Consider the following 24,927-nt stretch of genomic DNA (forward strand, 5'->3'; position numbering starts at 1 on the left):
ACATATGCATTCTTCCCTGCAGCAGGGGGCGTTGGCCTTACTCCCTAAGTGATGTCCTCAGGAGTCCAGCAGCTGATCCTTCATAAGAGGACAGGGTCAAACAGGCTCATCTCAACTTGAAGATCACCAGCAAAGGGCCTGGGTTTAGTCATGTAGCTGCCCAGTCACTTGGGATTGGTAAATAATCCTGGAGTAGTAGTAGTAAAAAAGGAAGCAGAAGTACTGAAAAAAGGGGCGGGGGGAGGGTCTAGAAAGGAAGTAAGACAGGTGGAAATGCATGACTTTTTCAACTTCCTGATGGAAAGATCCAAGAGAAATAAAACTCTTTCCGAATCTGAGGACCTTTCTTTGGCTATATTTGGATGTATATAATGTCATATTGCCACTCTCAAATAAATAAATAAATGAACACATACAGATATATACACACATACATATATCACCTGTTACATCAAATATAGTTATTATCCATCAGTATAGTATACATTTTATTTTATTATTATTTTTTGCGGTACGCAGGCCTCTCACTGCTGTGGCCTCTCCCGTTGCGGAGCACAGGCTCCGTACGCGCAGGCTCAGCGGCCATGGCTCACGGGTCCAGCCGCTCCGCGGCATGTGGGACCTTCCCGAACCGGGGCACGAACCCGTGTCCCCTGCGTCGGCAGGCGGACTCTCAACCACTGCGCCACCAGGGAAGCCCAGTATACATTTTAAATAAAGCATATGGAATTAATCTACTCTCTTTCATGAAGAACACAGGATGGGTAGGCAACATTCCATCTACTCCCCACATTTCCAACGGTCATTCCAACAGCCATTTTAAGTTAGAGAAAAGAGTGAAGCTGGGATCTCATGGCATCAGCTTCCTATGGATTACTCTCCAACTTTTTGTCTCCCTGGTTTTTGGAACCCCTTCACCATCTTCCACAGGTAAGACTCATGTTAGTGGAACTGGAGTTACATGCTTGAAACTGACGTTGAAGGCTATAATTTCTAAGTGAGTCTAAATAGTAACAGTAATGCTTTGTTTTCATCTAATGTGGTGGGTTTTATAATGGCCTCCCAAACTCTTCGACCTGTTTCTCTTCCCGTTTCAATGTTCCATGGCCAGTGTGTCTCGCCTTTCTGCCTGAATATTTTGGCTTCCTAACCCGATTCCTTTATATTCTCTTTGCTTTGAAACATCTCCTTCAATTTCTTACATTTGCTCTATACAGTTGACCCTTGAACAGCATGGAGGTTAGGGGCACTGACCACTCCCTCCAGTCAAAAAAAAAATCCATGTATAACTTTACAGTCAGTCTCTGCATCTGAGGATTCAATCAACCACAGATCATGTAGTCCTATAGTTTGTATTTTATTGAAAAAAACCCATGTATAAGTGGACTCGTGCAGTCCAAACCTGTGTTGTTCAAGGACCAAATGTATATCCTTTACTCCAACTTTTTATCTACAACTCATGCTGTGAAGATCATTCTGATATTAAGCACATGACAGGACTTCCCTGGTGGCATAGTGAGAATTTGCCTGCTAATGCAGGGGACACGGGTTCGATCCCTGGTCTGGGAAGATCCCACATGCCACGGAGCAAATAAGCCTGTGCACCACAACTATTGAGCCTGCGAACCACAATTACTGAGCCTGCGCACCACAACTACTGAGCCTGCGCACCACAACTGCTGAAGCCCACGCGCCTAGAGCCCGTGCTCTGCAACAAGAGAAGCCACTACAATAGGTCCGCACGCCGCAACGAAGAGTAGCCCCCGCTCGCCACAACTAGAGAAAGCCTGCGCACAGCAATGAAGACCCAACGCGGCAAAAACAAAAAACAAAAAAGAACATGACAGACTTCTTTTTTTTAAAAGAAATTCCCAAGCCACAAGTAAAATAATAATACTTTTCTTTGAGAAGAGTATGTATTATGCACTTATCTGCTTTACAAATGTGGAAACTGAAGCAGGGAAATTATAAGACTTGCTCTAGGTCATATATAAAAACTGGGACTATGTCCTCAGACTCTCAGACTAGTGCTTTAAAACTAAAGACAAAAGGGACTAAGATCAAAATGAATTTGATTAGTTTTTTTTCTTTCTTTTTATTGAAGGATACAACTTGCATAGGTTTTTTTCATTTGCAGATTTTCAAGGGCTTTGTTAAACAGAGAAGCCGAGGAGGAATCTGTTAGAAGTACTGCTAATGACCTTGAGATATTGCTGACTTCCCTACTCTTTCTGAAGCCCCATTGGAGGGAAATTAATTTCCAAGAGTCTTAAACTTCATTTAAACTATGCCAGAGAAGACTGCCTGGAGCATATGTTAGCTCCTTAGTCTTCTTAATGGGAACTATATGCTACCTTCCATTCCCCTATCCCAAGTAGGCCTGGGTTCAATCTTTATTTGCTGCATTGGAACCTCGTGGGTCATGGGACTAGGGATGTGGCCAAGTAAGATTCTCCTCTTTATTACTGTTGCCATGAAGTCTATGGCCCTGGTAGGTTTTTTGTTTTGTTTTTTAAAACATTTCTGTGATTTTATAAAAGAGCTTGCTTCTAGCCTTAGGTTCACATAGGTTCTCTGTGGAGCACATAGCTTGTATACAAAGGAAAGGCTACAGACTGGGTAAAATACTCTCTCTTGGTCAGTTGGCTAGTTGGGTCAATAAAAATTGAGATGTACTCTGTGCAGGGCTCAGTACTGACAGTTACAAAAGAATAAGAAGTCAAGCTTTTGCTAGTAGTACATCTTAAAAAGATATCCATATAAGACAAATTAAAAATACAATTACAGAAAAACAGAACAAGTCCAAATAAGTCAGCAAAAGCCAGTACTTGATGGGAAATGGGTTACAGTTGGGTGGAGTTAGTCAATGAGGACTTTCTGGAAGAGGTGAGTTTTGAAGGAAGGGAGGGGCATGGGTTTGCGAAGAAGGATGAGGAGGCCTTTCCTAGCAATAATGCATGAGCAATGGTAGAGAAGAGAGTGAGCAAGCCCTAAGGACCAAGTGGTAAACAGCTTAGCTTGCTGAGACTGGAGAATCTATGTTAAAGGGTAAGGAGAAACAAGTCGGAGAAAATGGTAAGGACAGTGCATGAAGAGCCTTAAATGGTTATATATCAAATTTGCTTTAACAGAAAAGAGGGAGCCTCAAAGGTTCTTGCATAATAAAACTAACTTTTTAAGAAGCTGAGGTACAGATGAATTAGAATAAAACAAAACTGGAGAAGTAGAAAATAGGGGAGATGCTGCAAAATTTTCCAGGAGAGAAAAAAAATGGCTGGGTCCTAATGCCAGCTCTGCCATTTATTAGCTATATGACCTTGGGCAAGTCACTAAATCTCTGTGTGCCTGTTTTCTCATCTGTAAAATGGGGATAATGGTGTCCACCTAACAGAATTGTTGAATGGATTAAATGAATTAATACATGAAAAGTGTTTAGTAAGCACTCAATATATTAGTATGCAATTATTAATTACATTATTAATATATTAGTATTATATTATTATTTTATGACCAAAAAGTGGGCATAGAAACGCATCCATGTAACAAAAGGCCCCATCTCACATCTTACTTTGAAATGATTGCAGCTTTTCAGTCTGTTCTAAAAGGTATGTAGGATTCAGAGGATAGGAGGGCAGGCCTAGTGTCCGAGACTGTGCTGATCGATATAATAGCACTAGTCACATGGGGCTGTTGAAAACCCAAAATGTGCCTAGTCAAAACTGAGATGTGCTGTAAATACACACTGGATTTCAAAGCCTTATTATGGAAAAAAAAATCATATACATTTATCTTTTTGGCCACCCAGCTTGCGGGAACTCAGTTCCCCCACCTGGGATTGAATCCAGACGGTGGCAGTGAAAGCCCAGAATCCTAACCACTAGGCCACCAGGGAACTCCCTCATTAAAACTTTTTTGTTGATTGCATGTTGAAATGATAATATTTTGGATATATGGGGTTAAATAAGATGTATCAGTTTCACCTTTTTCTCTCTTTTTTTGAATTTAAAGTTACTTAGCTGGCTTGCATTATATATATATATATATTTTAAAATAAATTTATTTATTTTTGTCAGTGTTGGGTCTTTGTCGCGGCGAGCAGGGGCTACTCTTAGTTGGGGTGTGCGGGCTTCTCACTGCCATGGCTTTTCTTGTTGTGGGACGTGGGCTGTAGGTGGGTGGGCTCAGTAGTTGTGGCTCGCGGGCTCTAGAGCGCAGGCTCAGTAGTTGTGGTGCACGGGCTTAGTTGCTCCGCGGCATGTGGGATCTTCCCAGACCAGGGATCGAACCCGTGTCCCCTGCACTGGCAGGCGGACTCCCAACCACTGCGCCACCAGGGAAGTCCCTTGCATTATATTTCTATTGAACAATAGTGGTCCAGCACAACTTTCAGCACTGAGTTTTAAAAATTAAGCAGTTCTACATGAGAAGGTTCTATAAAGGAATATGGGGAATTATAGATAAAATCTCCTTGTCCTTGACACTTTAAAATATATATTTAAATATACACACATTTATATGTAATTAATATATATTTATATTAAAAAATATATATACCTCAATTTGCGAGATACCTACAAAACTGAGGGAGCCACAGCTAATTTACCTTTAGAGAGGCCACAATTGGTAAAAGGTCTTTTATTTTATTATTATTATTTTTTTTGGCCCCACCACGAGGCTTGCGTGATCTTAGTTCCCCAACCAGGAATCTAACCTAGGCCCTGGCAGTGAGAGCACAGAATCCTAACCACTGGACCGGCAGGGAATACCCAGGTCTTCTATTTTTTTAAAAAAAGCAGAAACAAAGACGAAAACAGAAAAAAGGTGAAGCACATCTTACTTTTGAACATTAAATCGTGAAAACAAAAATCTTCTAATTTCTGAAATCACACCCTCAAAGGTCCAAATCTTATTGGTTTAAGTAACCTGAATTATTAAAGGTTTTCTGACAAAATTTTTCATATCATCCCCTGAAGTTACTACTTAAAATAACAGAAATAATTACGGCCAAAGAGCCTCCCATCAGGGTTTTCTGCTGGTCTGGAGGTAAAAATCTAGTTTGGGGTTTTGCTCTTAATTGATATTTCAACAATTTGCCTGACTGCACTGACCAACTACATAGGCTTCTATTTCCAAAGACAGCCCGGGGGTTAGCGGGGTGGGGGGAAAGAGAGAGAGAGAGAGACTGAGACAGAGAGACAGAGACAGAGACAGAGAGAGAGAGAGAGAGAGAGAGAGAGAGAGAGAGAGAGAGAGAGAGAGAGAGAGAGAGAGAGGTGTGTGTGTGTAGGGGGTGGGGGGCCCTCATGCCTTTTCTGTGCTTCTCAAACCCTTCCGGGCTTCTTCCAGCTCGCAGGCGGCCTGCTCCCCGCAGCGGCGTAGACAGGTGCAGCGCCGGCAGCCGCCTCCCTCCCCCGGGGCTCGCCGGCGACCCCACATCCCGCCAAGCTGGCCGCGCCCTCGCCGCTCCGCCCCCTTCCCGGCGCGCGCGCGCACACCGGCGGAGGCGCGCCCGTCCGGCGGGGCCGCGCACGCAAAACTGCCGCTGCCGCCGCCGCCGCCGCCGCCGCCTCCTCCCTCCCTCCCTCCCTCCCTCTCTCCCTCCCTCCCTGCTGGCCCTCCTCCCCTTCCCTCCCCTCCGCCCCCTTCCCTGTAGGCAGCCGGCCCGCCAGCCCGCGCGTCCGTACTGCCTGCCTCCCGGCCCCTGGCGCTCGGGCTGGGTCTCTCCCCCGCCCCCAGGCTCCCCCGGTCGCTCTCCTCAGGCGGTCGCCGGCGCTCGGTGGATGTGGCTGGCAGCCGCCGCCCCCTCCCTCGCTCGCCGCCTGCTCTTCCTCGGCCCTCCGCCTCCTCCCCTCCTCCTTCTCCTCCTCAGCAGCTCCTCTCGCCGCCGCCGCCGCCTCCACAGCCTGGGCCTCGCCGCGATGCCGGAGAAGAGGCCCTTCGAGCGGCTGCCTGCCGACGTCTGCCCCATCAATTACAGCCTTTGCCTCAAGCCCGATTTGCTGGACTTCACCTTCGAGGGCAAGCTGGAGGCCTCCGCCCAGGTACGGCGACCCTCGGGTGCCGGGGGCGAGCTGCCGGGCAAGCAGTTAGGCCGCGCCCACGGGCTGGGCTGGGGGCCCGGTCGGCCGGGCGAGCGGGCGCGCGGGCCTGGGCGCTGCGGACCTGGGGCTGGGGGGGCCGGCTCGGGGACGGGCGCGCCCCTCTGGGGCGGCCGCGGGGCGCCCGGCGGCTGTGCTCTGCCCTGCCGGCCTGGGGCCCGGGCCGTGCTGCAGGGAGCGCCGCGGGAACCGGCCGGCCCGGCCCGTGTGCCCCTCGGGGCCAGCACACCTGTGTGGAGCCTCCCCCAAACCCCGGCCCTTCCGGGCTTGGTCTTGGTCTGGGAGAGGCTGGAGGGTGTTGGGGAGGCCAGAGGGGTCATCGGAGTCCATGCGTAGCCTCCTGACTCAGTTCTTTTCTCTCGTTCTCCCTACGCCCCATGGAGGACACATTGGAAGGGGCAGTCATCTGGGACTCTGGCTGCCGCGCGTTAGCCAGGAGGGGAGATTCTAGAAGGGAGAAGAGGGTGAGAAGGAGAATGTTAATCCCGGGCAGCCTTGCTGAGTTCTCCCCGCCTGCTCCGGCCCAGGGGCTGGGTTTCTAAGATGATCCGCCCCCTCCCCCTTCTTTCCCTCAAGTGACAGTGCAGCATTGACTTTGTTCTCTCCTAACCTCTAAAGAAGCTGAAGGAGGACCCCCATCTCCGCCTTTCCTTCCATCTTCTTAGCTTTGCAGCCTTTAAAGCAGGTGAATTTATTGCTACAGCGATGGTTGCTTAGCAGTACCCTCCTCTGAAAGAAGCTATTGGTTTTAGCATACCACCGGTGAAAATATTCCATTACTCTTCATTGCAGTTTTTGGTGAATCATGCTCCCCCCGCCCCTCCCCCCGCAGATTATCTAAAGTATTGTTTGATTTTGGAGATCATTAGTATTGATGCCCTACAAAGATCTAGAACAATAGACATTTGTGATACCATGTTATATGATGTATTATGTGAAGTCTGTAATGAAAAATGGGAACTGTTTAGTAGTTACCTTTAAAACGAATGATGGTAAATACATTTTGTTTCATTTCTTTTTCTACTGCAGTCAGGGGGAAAAAATTAGTAGGCCTCAACCTTAAAGATTAGGGTGTATGTAGCAGCGAAATGAAAGAAATGTAGACTAGTGTAGCGTTCGAATGAATCGAAAGTTGGCAGTTGTTTTTGAAAGCCAAGTACTCAGATTGAAAATATGTCTAAAAGTGTAGAATTAAAAAGTATACTGTCAGATTTGGAGTGCTTGTACGAAAGCATGAGGGCTCTGTTGTCTGGCTGCATCAAAAGGCAAAACTTACCCCTGTGAAAGTCAGGTGATTTAAAAATTTTCCATTAAGAATATGAATCAGAATGAGTGCATCTTGGGTCTAAATTAGAATTTGAGAGGGTTATTTGGGAGAGACTGTTTATTTAAGCCAAGTGACTAGAGTGTTTGATATATATTGGCTGTGGGCAGATGGGAGGGATTGTAAACAGTAGTGTGTCTTGTGACTTGGCAGACCTGCGGGAAGAAGGACCTAGCAATGAATGAGTTTGCATTATGTGCAAAGACTAACATTAAAAAAAAAAATCATTTGTTTCTTTACCCCAATAGTTGGTGTACCCCATAATGCATTCATAATTTTGAGGGGTATACATATTTAGGGAAAAGTTTCAGAAAAAATATTATCAATAATAAAGATTTTCAAATGATTATTTTATTGGGAGATTATAGTTTTATTTGTGTTATGGTATGACAACAAGCAGTGACATGCTTGTCCTTACCCCTTTTCTACTTGCATTTGGAAAGAAATGAGAAATAGTTGGTGGACTGGTTTGGGCCAATGAAGGAGCATGTGGTAATGTACTAGGTATTAGCAGGGACTCATTAATTTGATACAAGGAAATAAATGAATCTTTTTTTTTTTTGTAACATTAAGTTTTCAAAGCTTTTCAGAAAATTTTTTTCAGGCAAGGTGGCAACACAAATGAAAGATGGCATGATACAGAATTCTAACAGGTTTTATTAAAGGATGATTGGACTTTTTAATTGTATGCTTTGCCACCTTTGGAAGTGTAAAAAGGAGTTAACATTAGTAAAAAGTTAACATTAGTAGTAAAAAGCATATATTGATGTTTTTGAAATGCATAGATTGGAGCAATAAGTTTAACTTGTGGCATTAGGTGGTATCTGATTGTGGAAATATAAAAATGTGGACAAAATTATATCTCTAGAAGCCTAGATTGATAATTGCTATTGTGTCAGTTCGCTAACAGTTTGGAATTACATTGCACAAAGTATGCAAGTTGCTTGGTTGCTTTAGTTGCAAAATTTTATGATAAGCTCAGAGTATTTGTACAGGTTACATATTAGAAACTGAGTGGATTTTTAACCTGGTCTGGGGTGTGGACTCCTGGGGAAGATGAAAATTAGTCAATGTGCAGTGATTTAAAAGTAGTTGTCTTTTACGTGAGTGTGGTCTAATTCAGCAGGTTTTGAAAATGTGTTATCATGGGCCTAGAAAAATGGGACATTCCCTTTCCTCTCCTTTTACATTAGGATATTTGAGAGGAACAGACTTCATAGCTATTTAAAATTCTGACTCTCTTGCTTTGTGGATAATTAATTTAAAAATAGATTACAAGTTTATGTGAGTGGCTATAGTTCCTGGTTATGAGTGTATAGTGGTTTATACAGTAATTCTCTTATGGAAATATTTCACCTGTGCCAGAGAAATTAACTTTATCCTTCAATGCCAGAAGTCAGGATATACTAAACAATCCCTGGCCTCCGCCAACAAAATATTCATGATGGTGATGACTAAATTGGCACGTAGAGGAGAGTTACACATACAGTAGATTGTTTGGCAGGCTACAACTTGGCACCTAAATGGATGTTATTGTCACCCTGTGTTATGGAATTTTCTGCCCAAATTTTGCAGATATTCTATGCAGTCATTTTAGTAGTTTTTTATTACTTAAAACAGATAAAGTTAATTAATTTGTACAGCATCGTGCTAGATCACTAAATGGTCTTAAATTAAATTTGAAAGATTGGTCATAAGGAATTGAATTTGTTCAGATTTTCTATTCTGTTTCTTGAAATGTATCAATGAGGAAACACCTGGGTATAAGAAACTTTTGTATGGTAAGTTGTATCCAGTATCATCTGGCATTGAATTTTGCAGTGAATTTTCCAGATAAATGAAGCTTACCCTTTGAGGCACTCAGACTTTAAAAAATATGTAAATATTTTGATGGAAATGTTTATCTTTTTAAGCTCCATAATTCCTCATAATCTAGGTTTCTTTCTTTTCTTCTTTTTCTAAATACTGGACAGCATTCTAACATGTCCTTGATACTTATAACCGTAGATTACCCAAAACTGTGTACTATAATTTATTAGTTTCATATCTTTTCTTTAAAGTTTGTTTTCCTTACTCTCAGGTTATTACTTGCTGCTTGTTGTGCCTTGTTGCTCCCTATTGTGCAATTTCTTACCTCTTCTGTTTTACTGAACTTGATCTGAAGAGGTCTAAGTAACCAAATAAACAAGCGTGTTTGAGCTTAAAATTTTTTTCTAAGTGAGGGTTTGATGGATTCTCTTCTGAGTGTAGGGTATGAGCTTTACTGTATGGACTTTGAATCATCTATTCTGGCTTCCATAAAGGCTTTTTTTTTTTTTTTAAACTTCCTGGTTCTTGATAATTGATATTGTCCAATACAACAATACAACCTGGATAAATGCAGTCTTGAGTAGTAAATTATCTATGAAACTTCTGTGAACTTTGCTACATACATGAGCCTGTTCTTATTGTAAAGTAAATCTTATTCTAATCTGTATTTGAGTCAGTGGCAAAGGACTGAGTCTTCAGATAGCTGTTTTGTTGTTAACTGAGATTAGTTGTCTAGATCTTGGAGATTCCATTTTGAACACCATACAAGTATGTAGCTCTCAGTTTATTTGGCCACATGTAATCACTTTAAAATTTTATTTTAAATTAGGAAACATTTTAAATACAGAGAAAGTAACCACCACCCAGATTTAGCAGATATTAATGTTTTGCCACATTTGTTTTAGCGTGTACATGATGTTTTTTGGAAAATAAAACGTCACAGAAACCACTAAAGTTCATTTCCATCTCTTCTCACCCTCACCCTGAGAGGTAAATTCTCTTTTTTGGTAGGTGTTATTCCTATGTATAGTTTTAAAGTTTTAGGGTGTACAAAAGTAGCTACAAACAATAAATAGTAATGTTCTGTATGTTTCTGTGTTTATGTGTTATGTTTGACTTTCTGCAGCTTGCCCTTTTTAATGTCTCTTTTGTTAGAAAACTCAGCTCAATTTGTGTTTACTAATTATTTGCTCCTTATTGTCTTTAGAAATTATAGCCCTATTCCACAAAGGCAATGATTATTACAAAATTTTAATGATGAAATCGCTTTTTAGGCAAAGTGACTCAGGCTTCAGACTGACTGGTATTTAGAATTATCACACTGGAGATTTCCTTTTACTAAAATCTCAGGATTTTAGCAATCAGAAAAAAACCCTTTTGAGCCTTTCTAGTACATGTAATGTGTATTCCTGAGTGATTGTAGTGAAGACTTATTCAGGAAAAAAATTGTCTCAGATTGCTGCTTTCCTAGCTCTTAGGAAACTTCCATTGTAAAATTGTTACCAATGGTCAAGCTGTCTCTTCAGTAGAACCATTACTTAACATTTGGTTCAGTTGAAGTACAGTCTGTATGGGACTCCAAGAAGACTTAACTAACCCTGGGTTTGAATCAAAGAAAGGATATGCTAACGTTCCATTCATTAATAGCACCAAATGGAAAAGTTGAAAATAAGCTTGTCATCAACACAATTTATATGCCAGTTTTAATATTCTGCTTCTATTTTAAGTTTGGAAAGTGAAGATTTTTTTTTAAAGGATTAAAAAAAATAAATTTATTATTTATTTATTTATATTTTATTTTTGGCTGTGTTGGGTCTTCGTTGCTGCGCGTGGGCTTTCTCTAGTTGTGGTGAGTGGGGGCTACTCTTCGTGGCGGTGCGCGGGCTTCTCATTGCAGTGGCTTCTCGTTGCAGAGCATGGGCTCTAGGTGCATGGGCTTCAGTAGTTGCGGCATGTGGGCTCAATAGTTGTGGCTTGCGGGCTCCAGAGCACAGGCTCAGTAGTTGTGGCACACAGGCTTAGCTGCTCCACGGCATGTGGGATCTTCCTGGACCAGGGCTCGAACCTGTGTCCTCTGCATTGGCAGGCGGATTCTTAACCACTGCGCCACCAGGGAAGTCCAGTGAAGATGATAATGCTGAAATTCCTTTGATTTATTACCTGTTTTTTTTTTTAAATTAAAGTATAGTTGACTTACATTATTACCTGTATTTTTGACAGTGGAACATACAGGTAGTATTCAATAACATGATGATGTTACTGTGTGAGAAATCATATTGAATTATTAGGTCAGTGCTCTTGTTGGGAAAGCATCAAAAAGATCAGTGTGGTGGTTGAGTACTTAAGCATACGCTTAAGTCCACGCGGATATTTTAAATTACATTACTTGGTTGGTACATAGAGTATGCTGATATCCAATATAAGATATAATATGTGCTATATAATACAGCACATAGTTCTTAAATTTTATAGCATTTTGATTAGGTACTTTATAGACTGTTAGGTGCACATTTAGTCTTGGTCTCTGTGCACGGGTTTTTTTTAAAAAATTTATTTTATTTATTTATTTATTTTTGGCTGTGTTGGCTCTTCATTGCTCTGCGCCAGCTTTCTCTAGTTGCCTCCAGTGGGGGGCTACTCTTCGTTGAGGTGTGCAGGCTTCTCATTTAGGTGGCTTCTCTTGTTGAGGAGCATGGGCTCTAGGCACGTGAACTTCAGTAGTTGTGGCATGTGGGCTCAGTAGTTGTGGCTTGTGGCTCTAGAGTGCAGGCTCAGTAGTTGTGGCGCACAGGCTTAGTTGCTCCGCGGCATGTGGGATCTTCCTGGACCAGTGATCGAACTCGTGTCCCCTGCGTTGGCAGGTGGATTCTTAACCGCTGTGCCACCAGAAAAGCCCTCTGTACATGTGTCTTAATAATGTCATCTATTAAGTGATTACTATGTATCAGGCACTAAGTGGTAAAAGCCCTTTCTATGGATTATCCTGTTGTTTTAAAATGCATCTCTAGGGGCTTCCCTGGTGGTCCAGTGGTTAAGACTCTACGCTTCCACTGCAGGGAGCACAGGTTTGATCCCTTGTCGGGGAAGTTCTGCATGCCGCGAGGTGTGGCCAAAAAAAAAAAAAATCTCTAATATGAGACAGAATATACTGTCTGTTTTTTAAAGTTTGAGTGGAGTTCTATTATTAAGATAAGCATTTTTGTTCCTTTAGTTCTCCCCTTCCACCCTTCCAGAAATGGTAATACCCTGAAAAAAAGAATTAATTGGGCTTCCTTGGTGGCGCAGTGGTTGAGAGTCCGCCTGCCAATGCAGGGGACACAGGTTCGTACCCCAGTCCGGGAAGATCCCACATGCCGCAGAGTGGCTAGGCCTGTGAGTCATGGCCGCTGAGCCTGCGCGTCCAGAGCCTGTACTCCACAACGGGAGAGGCCACAAGAGTGAGAGGCCCGCGTACCGCAAAAAAAAAAAAAGAATTACTGTTCAACAAGCAGCTTAATTCATTAGTATAAACAGGTGGGTTTTCCCTAAACCCAGGAGGAATTGGAATGTACTTGTAACTAGATGTTGTGCCCTGTACCTTTCCAAAGTTAACGAACACTTTCCCTCAAAATGGTACAATAGTAGTGAGATAAATGTCATTTGGCATATGTAGTATAGTACAGGTATCTTTTTTTTTTTTTTTTTTTTTTTTGCGGTACGCGGGCCTCTCACTGTTGTGGCTCTCCCGTTGCGGAGCACAGGCTCCGGACGCGCAGGCTCAGCGGCCATGGCTCACGGGCCTAGCCGCTCCGCGGCATGTGGGATCTTCCTGAACCGGGGCATGAACCCACGTTCCCTGCATCAGCAGGTGGACTCTCAACCACTGCGCCACCAGGGAAGCCCAGTACAGGTATCTTGACATGGTAGATTAACTGCTTGGCTACCATTAAATTCATTGTAGATGTTGGTGGATGAAAATAGGATTGCCTAGGTAAAGATTAAGACATGTAACTAGGGACTTCCCTGGTGGTCCAGTGGTTAAGACTCCATGCTCCCAATGCAGGGGTCCTGGGTTCGATCCCTGGTCAGGGAACTAGATCCCATGTGCCAGAACTAAGACCTAGCGCAGCCAAATAAATATTTTAAAAAACCAAAACAAAACAACAAACATGTAACTAAGCCACTGTTGATGATTTTGTTGGCATAAATGTCAAACTCTGGAAGGTTTTTATTCATTTTACCCTTTGGAGCACACCCCAGTGCTTCATTTTTGTGTTTCTGAAAATTTTTTAAAAAGTCAGTTTGTGAATAGGCAAAGAGTTGTTCTTTTCTTTTTGTTCAAACATAGTGCTATAAACAGCCAGTTGAGATGTAAAAGTTTTAGTGCTGTTTAGGTATGTTCTGGTGAAGTAAACAGTGTGAAGGAATATTATCACTTACAAAAAAACCCCCAAAAAACAAAAACCCAAAAAACTGTTCACTAAATGGCATTTTTGTTTAGAAACAGGAAGATTTATGAGAAGAATTTTTTTTTTTTAAATGAGCCAAAATAGTTTCACTTTATGTGTTAGAGATTTTGACAGTCTGTTACAGGCTTAATAACATACTATCTGTAATTTAGGTCAGGTAATTTTAGTTTAATATTAATCATGTTTATGTATTGGTTATTAATAAAATAATTACTCTCAGGTATAGCTTTTTCATACAGATTTTATATTACTCTGTGTCCTTACCTAGTTCTGTGGTCCGTTCAGTGACACTCAAGGCACTGTTGGGTTTTGTTTGGTCTATATACAGTGTTTTAGAAAATTTTGAATTAGTTGTCATCAATTAGAAATTGGGAGATTGCACATGAAATCTGAATTTGTGGCTTTTTTTAATTGGAAGATCTGTCAACACTGAGTCTGTTTTTTATTGTATATAGCAATAATTGGTTAGCTCCAAGAAATGTCTACTTCCCCCTTCCTTTACACATAGCTTTCCTTTATGCATAGCCTTCACCTGGCCTACTGTACTCATCTGTTTCATTGGCCTCTGTAGGCATATGTGATTTAGGACATCTGTATTTTTTTTTTTTTTTTTTTTTGCGGTATGCGGGCCTCTCACTGTTGTGGCCTCTCGCGTTGCGGAGCACAGGCTCCGGACGCGCAGGCTCAGCGGCCATGGCTCACGGGCCCAGCTGCTCCGCGGCATGTGGGATCTTCCCGGACCGGGGCACGAACGCGTGTCCCCTGCATCGGCAGGCGGACTCTCAACCACTGCGCCACCAGGGAAGCCCAGGACATCTGTATTTTTGTTATTTTAGATTTAGACCATTAAAATGTCTGAAAATGAATTTGAGATTTTGTGTAATGCAACAGTTATAGAAAAACAAGGTTCCAACCAAATGGAAAATGAGCAAGGGTTATGAATGAGCAAGTAGGAGAGGAAAAACTTAAGGGTTAAAAAAGAAAGAAAGAGGGAGGGAGGGAGGGAAGCAGGGGTGGGGGAGGCAGAGGAAGAGAAACAGAAAGGAGAAAGAGAAAGAAAGAGAAAAGAGGTAACTAATATTACTAGTAATCAGAGAAATTCTAATTAAAACAATAATGGAATACCATTTTTTAAAATAAATTTACTTATTTATTATTTATTTTTGGCTGCATTGGGTCTTTGTTGCCGTGCGCAGGCTTTCTCTAGTTGTGGCGAACGGGGGCTACTCTTCCTTGCTGTGTGGAAGCTTCTCATTGTGGTGGCTTCTCTTGTTGCAGATCACAGCTCTAGGGCGCTCGGGCTTCAGTAGTTGCGGCACACGGGCTTAGTTGCTCCATGGCATGTGGGATCTTCCAGGGGTCGAACCTGTGTCCCCTGCATTGGCAGGCATTGGCAGGCGGATTCTTAACCACGGCGCCACCACGGAAGTCCCTGGTATGCCATTTAATACCCAGCAGACTGTCGAAAAATTAAGTTTTTTGGAGGTTGCTGAAACTGGGATTTCTTTATTCTTTGCTTATCGGAGCGTGCATTGAAACTACTCTGGAGGATAATTTTAGCAATTCTTGGTAAAGAAAATGGGTGCACAAGAAGACATGGGCCAAGATGTTTATTATAGTACTCTTTTACATAACAAAAAAGTGGAAATAACCTAACTTCCTTCAGGAAGGAAATGGATAAATAACTGTGGTTTATTTATAGAATGGAATACTACTATGCAGAAGTTAAATTAATGAGTTAGGTTTACATCTATCAGCATTTACCTATCTCAGAAACAATGTTAAATTAAAAAAACAGGTTGCAAAAGGTTATACACACTTTTGATACCACTTGTGTAAGATTAAAAACATTGTTTGCTGATCTTTATATATGTAACAGAAGTACTAAACGTATATGAGAGAGATATACATTAGCCTTAGGATAGTGGTTATCTCTAGGGAATGAGGAAGAGAGGAACGGGCTTTCATTATATCTGTATTTTATTTTTTGGATCTAAATCAAGTAAGACAAAGTCTTAAAAGTTTATTTAATCTTGGTGGTGAGTCATTAGTGTCTGTTATATTCAAAATGTTTCTTCAGGAAAAGAAAAAATTCAGAGAGTGTTTTATGAAGTTCTGACATAGTTTATGATACCAGATTTCTTCCTCTATCCTTACAAAAAGAGGGGACCCTCATGATGGTTTTGATGTGCAGGTTGAAATACACGATTAATTGCAACATATAAGAAATGTTTCCTAATTAAAATTTTTTTGAAATTAAAAAGTTTAATTAAGAAGTTGTTTTAGGGCTTCCCTGGTGGCGCAGTGGTTGAGAGTCCGCCTGCCGATTCAGGGGACACGTGTTTGTGCCCTGGTCCGGGAAGATCCCACATGCCGCGGAGTGGCTGGCCCGTGAGCCATGGCTGCTGAGCCTGCACGTCCAGAGCCTGTGCTCCGCAACGGGAGAGGCCACAACAGTGAGGGGCCTGCGTACAGCAAAAAAAAAAGAAGTTGTTTTAAATCAAGTTTAAGTAGAAAAAAAAAGGCTTTTATTTAGTTCATTGGTCAGATCTTTGAATTCTGTGAAATACCTAAGTATTTAATATTGCTTTTAATATAATCCAGATATTATAATATCTATTCAGAACTATTCATTAATTTATACTATTGATGCATATATATTTAGTATTGGTTTAAGTGGTGTTTGGCAAGGGTCCCCAATCCCCGGGCCTCGGACTGGTACCAGTCCGGCCTGTTAGGAACCAGGCTGTACAACAGGAGGTGAGCAGCGGATGAGGGAGTGAAGCTTCATCTGCTGCTCCCCATCGCTCCCATTACCGCCTGAAACCCGCACCCCCCCCATCCATAGAAAAATTGTCTTCCACAAAACCGGTCCCTGGTGCCAAAAAGGTGGGAACCGCTGATGTATGGGTTTTTAAAAATTGCCTGTGACATATTTTAGGCTGAGATGAAGATGTACGTATTATTAACCTAGGCTATTTCTGACATTGCCGATTTTTTTTTTTTTTCTCCTTAGGTGAGGCAGGCAACCAATCAGATTGTGATGAATTGTGCTGATATTGACATTATTACAGCTTCATATGTACCAGAAGGAGATGAAGGTAAGCACTGTTTTCCCTTTTAATTTGCTGTCTCTGTGTTTATGTATAATATGTACTTGTATGTGCTTTTGTGTGTGTGTATACATAATATATACACTTGCAAATTAAGATATTAATGTTTGTTACTTTTGAAATAGGAAAATTCTTTAGATGTTCATAGGAGATATTTGAGTAATGTAAGATAAAGGAAATATAACAATTTAAATTCTGCTTCAAACATTAACTTATTTTGTGACCCTAGGCAGATCACATTTCATGAGTGTAAAATAAATATAATACCAATCATGTAAAGCTGAAGAGTTATTTAAAAATTAAGTACTTTGGACATGAAAAGTTTCTCAGGCAGGCTTAGTTCATATGCGGTTTTCTTAAAGTTTTTTTGTTTTCTCTTGAAAAATAGATTAAAATTGAGATAGTGTTACTCATAATTGGGAGAAAAATATTTGCTTTATGAGATCTAATGTGAAGGTTAGAAACTAGATGATGGATATAGAATATGTTTAAAAGAAACATGGTATAGAATGTGAGGGAACTCAATTAGCATCTTTAAAATAAGAAATATTTTGGACCTTGTAATTACAGGAAGAATTAAATTGAATAATCAGTTTTGGCCTGAATTCTTATTCCCACATAAACTGCATTTTAAAAAGTTATCAAGTTTGGTATAAACTCACAAGTGTATTAATATTGGATCTGAATTACTTTTTACTCTTGACTTCTTCACATTCCTTGTTAAAATGGCTTATTGGTTAGCCTCTACTACTCAGACTTTTCCTCTTAGAAAGTCTTCTCATTTGATATAAATTAAGTTAGAAATTTGACCTTTTAATTTACATTTTGTATTGCTATTTCCCTTCTTTACTTTATACTGAAAATAAGCATACAAGTAACATTTTAAGGCCTGGCTATATTTATTTTGTGGATTTTTCTTAAAATATCTTGTCCATAGAAAGATTAAAAAATGCAAGTAGCAGTTGAGCATATTATTGCCAAGAAGTACTTATGTTCAGTTGATCATAATTGAGATCAGCTGCTGCCATTTTAAGTTAGAGGAACAGATCCTTCAAATGGACTTTGATTGAGTGCCAACTTTAAAAAAAATTGTTTGGTAAATGAAAGAGAGACTGTTTAATTTCTTTAGCTGAAGAAAAATGGGAGCACCTTAGCTAGGCATATCGAGGCAAGCTTTCTTTGTTGTAGATAGAGAACATTTACATTCAATATAGGGTTTTAAAATGTTGTCAAGTTTAGATAGGTAGAACTAGTAAAATAAGTGTGTACCCTCCAGCTGGCATGGTTTCAGCTCAGGTTTGTTTTTTTATCCTCCTCTACTGAGATGCCAGGAAAGAATTCAGAGAATTTAAATGTTTGAATATGCATAACTGAATGGTGCCAAGCTCATAATGATCTGAATCTTAAGGAAGCAGCGTTAGTATTCTCAATGAAAATTCATGCAGTAGAGAGGATTTGGAGAGTGATTCATATAAAACATTAAATTTTTTTAGATACATAAAATATTTTCTTCAGAACTAGCTAAGGTACATTTCTCAATTTGTTCTCCTATAGCAGTAGGAAATACCTGGAGTCGTGTAAACCCGTTTAATTTTAGAGTATAAAAGAATGGGGAGTTGTATTAATTTCATGTTTTAAGGAGTCAGAACAGATAGATTTGGCCTTCCAGATATATACATAGCTTAATTTTGCCCTTAGATAGAGAAGCATTTCTTGATTTTTATCTTATTAGGAGAGTATAATATTGTTTCTTTAGAAACTAATAGTTGTGAACTTGACTGTCAGCTCCTTCTAGGGCTGTATGCTGGTGACAGGGTGATAAATGGGTTAATAGGAGAGATACCATTTTTTAACCCAGCTAATCTCATCTAGTACCTACTTAGGATTGCCTTCTGGAAGACCGTTTTACATATCTGTAGCCAAAATCTTGGTGCTTTCAGGTAAAATCAGAAAATGATTTGAAGGTGTGAAGTTGTTGCTTCTTTGTGTAAGTTTTTAATTGATGAAAAAGGCCATCTTGTGATATGTGCAGTAACCCAGAAAGATCGATTGGCGTGTGTCTTTTTTAAACTAAAGCACTGCCTTTTAAACAGAAATAATTTATTTTAAAACCTATTTGAAATCTTTGTAATATTTTTTAAAATGAGAAATCAGTAAGAAAAACGGCTGAAAACTGTTTTTTTACTGTTCTGCACTTCAAGGGTTGGTGAAATCATTAGCACTTAAGCCAGTGCAAGGAATGCACCTCCCTACACAGTGCAGGGATTAGTATTGTCATCAGCTTCTGCAAGAGAAATACGAAACTTTTGAGTGCCTGAACTCAGGTCCTGACAGGTAAAGAGTCTTTTAATTTATCATTAATAGTTGATGGCTTGGGCATAACCACATAGAGAATGATCACTTGAAAGTTTTGTACCAACTTTTGCCTTAGTATACTCTGTCAGGTATGTGTTTGCAGAATTAGCTGTGTAAGAAAAAGTTTTTCCATTGGTTACATCATATTTCATGCAGAGTTCTTATAGTTTCAGATCCACCAGCATCACTTTGGTTTATCCATAGAAGGCATGTAAATTTTAACACATTTATTCTTAAAGTAGGATTGTATATTTCAGTGTTACGCATATGTGTGTGTGTGTGTTTAATGGAAGGATAAAACAAACAGCTTAGAAATACTGCCAAATATTAATTTTGAGCAAAACTATTCACTTCAAAAATAGGAAACGTTCCTCACACTTGATCATAAGCTTTTATCCAACTGTTAGTAATCTATATTCTGTCATACAGTTATGTGTGGATTAGTAAAAACATTAGTAAACCATCTTCTCTTTGCAATAGAATTGTTCATGGCATTGTTCTGAAAATACATATGTGACTAATTAAGTGCTAGCCCTCAAAGTCAGGAGAATTGAAAGAGAAGGGAATATATTCCTTTCTAATACAAATGTATTGAAATATATCATATTTCATAAGGAAGTTTTCAAAGAAGTCTGAGTATAACTTTAGTTACACAAATAACAATATAGGGTAGGGGCCTAAAACCAAAGTTACTGTGGGGTTAAGCAAATAACAACCTTGAATGAATTGGGCTGGATGTAGGAAAATAAGAACGTTGGGGCAGAGGCTGAACCAAAGAGTCCATGTCTCACGTAAATCTACTAACATTTTCAAGAACTTTTTCTGGCCAAACAGAACATTTTTGTGGGCCATATTGAGTTCTGTTGATTTTGCAACCTCTAAAGAGGGATTCCAGAGAACTGTGGTGTGTATGCATATTCTTATCACTTGGACATGAAGATAAGACTTGAACATAGTTAGATCCCTGATTGGGGAACTAAGATCCCACATGCCACGCAGTGCGGCCCCCCCCCCCCGCCAAAAAAAGAAACTTCCCTGGTGGCGCAGTGGTCAAGAATCTGCCTGCCAATGCAGGGGACACGGGTTTGAGCCCTGGTCCAGGAAGATCCCACGTGCCACAGAGCAGCTAAGCCCGTGTGCCACAACTACTGAGCCTGTGCTCTAGAGCCCGTGAGCCACAATACTGAGCCTGCATGCCACAACTACTGAAGCCCACGTGACTAGAGCCCGTGCTCTGCAACAAGAGAAGCCACCACAATAAGAAGCCCACGCACCATAACGAAAAGTAGCCCCCACTCTCAGCAACTAGAGAAAGCCCGTGTATCAGCGAAGACCCAATGCAACCAAAAATAAAGAAAGAAAAAGGAAAACAGAGCTTCCCTATTGGCGCAGTGGTTGAGAGTCCGCCTGCCAATTCAGGGGACACGGGTTCGTGCCCCGGTCCGGGAAGATCCCACATGCCGCGGAGTGGCTGGGCCCATGAGCCATGGCCACAGAGCCTGCGCGTCCGGAGCCTGTGCTCCGCAACGGGAGAGGCCACAACAGTGACAGGCCCGCGTCCAGGAAAAAAAAAAGAAAAAGTGTTTTTTTTTAAAAAAAAAAAAAGAGAAAGAACCCTTCTAAGTTCTTAATTGAAACTGATATAAATTATGTATATTATGCCATATCACTATTAAATATGTTAAGCAAATTGTTTTAGTTTGCTATATGAGTTCCAGTGGTATGTACTTTAAAAAAATTCAGAATCTAGCATAATAGCTCTTTTAGGTAGCTTTTAGTTTTTCGAGCACTAAAATGGCATTGTTTTTGAGAACTTGTTTTTATTTTGTCTCTCGTTTATTTACTATTCCCAAGTGTATTGAGTTTGGGGATTTTATTTATTTGTTTGTTTATTTATTTATTTTACTTAGAACTCCCAGATTCTCTGGGGTGTTCTTCTTTTGTTTGTTTTTTAAATCTTTTGGCCATGCTGCGCAGCATGTGGGATCTTAGTTCCCCAACCAGGAATCGAACTTGCATCCCTTGCATTGGCAGGGCAGAGTCTTAACCACTGGACTGCCAGGGAAGTCCCTGGGATTTTTTTTTTTTTTTTTTTTTTGGCCACACCGTGAGGCTTGTGGGATCTTATTTCTCTGACCAGGGATTGAGCCCAGGCCCATGGTAGTGAAAGTCCCAAGTCCTAACCACTGGACTGTCAGGGAACTCCCGAATTTTGGGAATTTTGAAAATAAAGTCTGTTATATACTATTACTGTTCTGAAGAATAGATGAATTAATGCATAAGCTAACCATAGTGTCCAGGCTACATTGAGGAACCAAATATTTTCCCAGTTCTTTGGTAACTATCAGAGCTGCCTGTTTTCTGAATTAAATTTTGTTGATTTAATTTTTTTAATTAAAATCTTTATTTTTTAGGGTTTTAAGTTCAGTGCAAAATTGAGTAGAAAGTACAGAGATTTCTCATATAGCCCCTGTCCCCACACATACAGCCTGTCCCACTATCAGCATCCCAAACCAGATGGTACATCTGTTACAGTCAATGAGCCTACATTGACCTCATTATCACCTAAAGTCCATAGTTTACCTTACAGTTCATTCTTGCTGTGATACATTCCATGGGTTTTGACAAATGTATAATGACATGTATCTACCATTATAGTCTTGTACAGAGTTTTTTTGTTTTGTTTTGTTTTTTTTGCGGTACGCAGGCCTCTCACTGTTGTGGCCTCTCCTGTTGTGGAGCACAGGCTCCGGACGCGCAGGCTCAGCAGCCATGACTCACGGGCCTAGCTGCTCCGCAGCATGTGGGATCTTCCCGGACCGGGGCACGAACCCGTGTCCCCTGCATCGGCAGGAGGACTCTCAACCACTGCGTCACCAGGGAAGCCCTGTACAGAGTTTTTCAGTGCTCTAAAAATCTTCCGTGCTCTGCCTATTTACCCATCCCTCCCCTTGGCAATCACTAATCTTTTTACTATAGCTTTGTCTTTTCTAGAATTAGGTGGAGTCATGCCTTTTCAGATTGGCTTCTTTCACTTAGTAATATGCATTTCTTCTATGTCTTTTCATTGCTCAGTAGCTCACTTCTTTTTAGCTCTGAATAATATTCCCTTGTCTGTATGTGTCAGTTTTTTTTTCCATTCACCTGCTGAAGGTCCTCTTGGTTGTGTCCAAGATTTGGCAGTTATGAACAAAGGTGCTGTAAATATCCATGTGTAGGGTTTTGTGAGGACATAAGCTTTGAACTCCTTTGGCTAAATATCAAGGAGCATGATTCCTGGATCCTATGATAGAAGAGTGTGTTTAGTTTTGTAAGAAACTGTCAAACTGTCCTCCAAAGTGACTGTCATTTTGGATTCCAATCAGCAATGAATGAGAGTTCCTGTTGCTCCACATACTCCCCAGCATTTGTTGTTGTGTCTTGGATTTTGGCTATTCTATAGGTGTGCAGTGGTATGCCATTATTTTAATTTGCAGGACCCTAATGACTTCATGTTGATCATCTTTTCATATGCTTACTTGCCTTCTATATATCTTCTTTGGTGAGATATCTGTTTAGGTCTTTTGCACAATATTAGTTGGATTGTTCTTTTTTTTATTGTTGAGTTTTAAGAATTCTTTGTACATTTTGGATAACCGTCCTTTATCAGGAGTGTCTTTCACAAATATTTTCTCCTACCCTGTGGCTTGAATTCTTATTCTCTGTAATGTTGTCCTTCTCAGAGCGGAAGTTCTTAATTTTAATGAAGTCCGGGTTGTCATTTATTTCTTTCATGGATTGTGTCTTTGGTGGTGTTGTATGTGAAAAGTCATCACCATACCTAAGGTCAATTAGATTTTCTCCTATGTTATCTTCCAGGAGTTTTATGGTTTTGCATTTTACATTTAGGTCTATAATCCATTTTGAGTTAATTTTTATAAAAAGGGTAAGGTCTGTCTAGATTGATTTTTTTTCTTTTTTTTGCATGTGGATGTCCAGTTTCCAGCACCATTTGTTGAAAAGATAGGTCCATTGTATTGCTTTTGCTCCTTTGTCAAGATCAGTTGACTATATTTATGTGGGTCTATTTCTAGGCTGTCTGTTTTGTTCCATTGATCTATTTTTCTCTTGTTTCTCCAGTACCACATCATCTTGATTACTGTAGCTTTATAATAAGTCTTGATATTGGGTAGTGTCCTCTGACTTTGTCTTCTTCAGTGTTGAGTTGGACATTCTGGATTGTTTGCCTCTCCATATAAACTTTAGAGTCAATTTAAAAATACCCACAAAATAACTTCCTGGGATTTTGATTGGGATTGGTATTGAGTCTGTAGATCAGGTTGGGAACAGGAAATATCTTGACAGTATTGAGTCTTCTTATCCATGAACATGAAATATCTTTTTATTCATTTACTTCTTTGGCATCTTTCATCAGATATGAATCTTGTACATATTTTGTTAGAGTTATATCTAAGCATTTCATTTTGGGGGGTGATAATGTAAATGATAATTTTTTTTAAGTTGTTTATTTATTTTTGGCTGTGTTGGATCTTTGTTGCTGCGTGTGGGCTTTCTCTACTTGTGGCAAGTGGGGGCTACTCTTCTTTGTGATGCGCAGGCTTCTCACTGCGGTGGCTTCTCTTGTTGCGGAGCACGGACTCTAGGTGTGCGGGCTTCAGTTGTTGTGGCTTGCCGGCTCTAGAGCGCAGGCTCAGTAGTTGTGGCACACGGGCTTAGTTGCTCCGCGGCATGTGGGATCTTCCCGGACCAGGGCTCGAACCCGTGTCCCCTGCATTGGCAGGTGGATTCTTAACCACTGCACCACCAAGGAAGTCCCTAAAATATAATTTAAAAAAAGTTTCAGATACCACTTATTCATTGCTGGTATATGGGAAAGCAATTGACTTTAATGTGTTAACCTTGTATCCTGCAACTTTGAACTTTGTATCCTGAAACCTTGCTTTAATTGCTTATTCGTAACAGGAGTTTTTTGTTGATTATTTTGAATTTTCTACACAACCATATCACCTGTGAACAAAGACAGTTTTATTTCTACCTGTCCAGTATGTATACCTTTTGTTTCCTGTCCTTTTCTTGTCTTGTTGCATTAGCTAGAACTTCCGGTATGATGTTGAAAAGTAGAAGTGAGAAGGGACATCCTCGCTTGTTCCTCATCTTAGCTGGAAAGCTCAGAGTTTCTCATTAAGTATGATGTTAACTGTAGGGTTTTTGTAGATATTCTTTATCAAGTTGAAGAAGTTCATCTTTATTCCTAGTTTGCTGAGTGTTTTTATCATGAATGGTTGTTGGATTTTGTCAGATGTTTTTTCTGCATCTATTCATTTGATCGTGTGATTTTTCTTCTTTAGCCTGTTTCTGTGATGGAGTACATTAATTTAATTTTGAACATTGAAGCCGCCTTGCATATTGGGATAAATTCCACTTGGTCATGGTATATAATTCTTTTTATATATTGTTGGATTTGATTTGCTAATATTTTGTTGAGAATTTTGCATCTGTGTTTATAAGAGATATTTATTGGTCTGTAGTATTCTTGTAATGTCTTGTAATGTGTCTGATTTTGATATTAGGGTAATGGCTGGCCTAATAGAATGAGTTAGGAAGTGTTCCCTCTGCCTCTATCCTCTGGAAGAGATTGTAGAAAACGGGTATAATTTTTCTTAAATGTTTGGTAGAATTCACAAGTGGACCCATCTGGGCCTGGTGTTTTCTGTTTTGGAAGGTTATTTCTTCTTTGACCTGTGTCTTATCTAGACGTGTGTTTAGTCTCCAAGTATTTT

At 40.6% G+C, this 24,927-nt stretch overlaps 1 protein-coding gene across 2 annotated transcripts in view; it reads left to right on the forward strand.

The window, feature by feature from the left end:
* Positions 1–868: 868 nt before the first annotated feature.
* The window catches only part of NPEPPS (aminopeptidase puromycin sensitive), a 101,169-nt gene continuing 77,110 nt past the window's right edge, over positions 869–24,927 (forward strand). Inside the window, exons 1-3 of one of the 2 annotated variants that reach the window (XM_065896551.1) lie at positions 869–930; positions 5,870–6,041; positions 16,696–16,780. In XM_065896551.1, coding sequence (XP_065752623.1) covers positions 869–930; positions 5,870–6,041; positions 16,696–16,780 — 319 coding nt within the window. Of the gene's footprint in view, positions 931–5,780; positions 6,042–16,695; positions 16,781–24,927 lie in introns of those variants that run through there. The other variant, XM_065896550.1, reaches the window with a different exon arrangement.

The sequence above is a fragment of the Phocoena phocoena genome, chromosome 19, assembly GCF_963924675.1.
Source record: "Phocoena phocoena chromosome 19, mPhoPho1.1, whole genome shotgun sequence".
Lineage (NCBI taxonomy): Eukaryota > Metazoa > Chordata > Mammalia > Artiodactyla > Phocoenidae > Phocoena > Phocoena phocoena.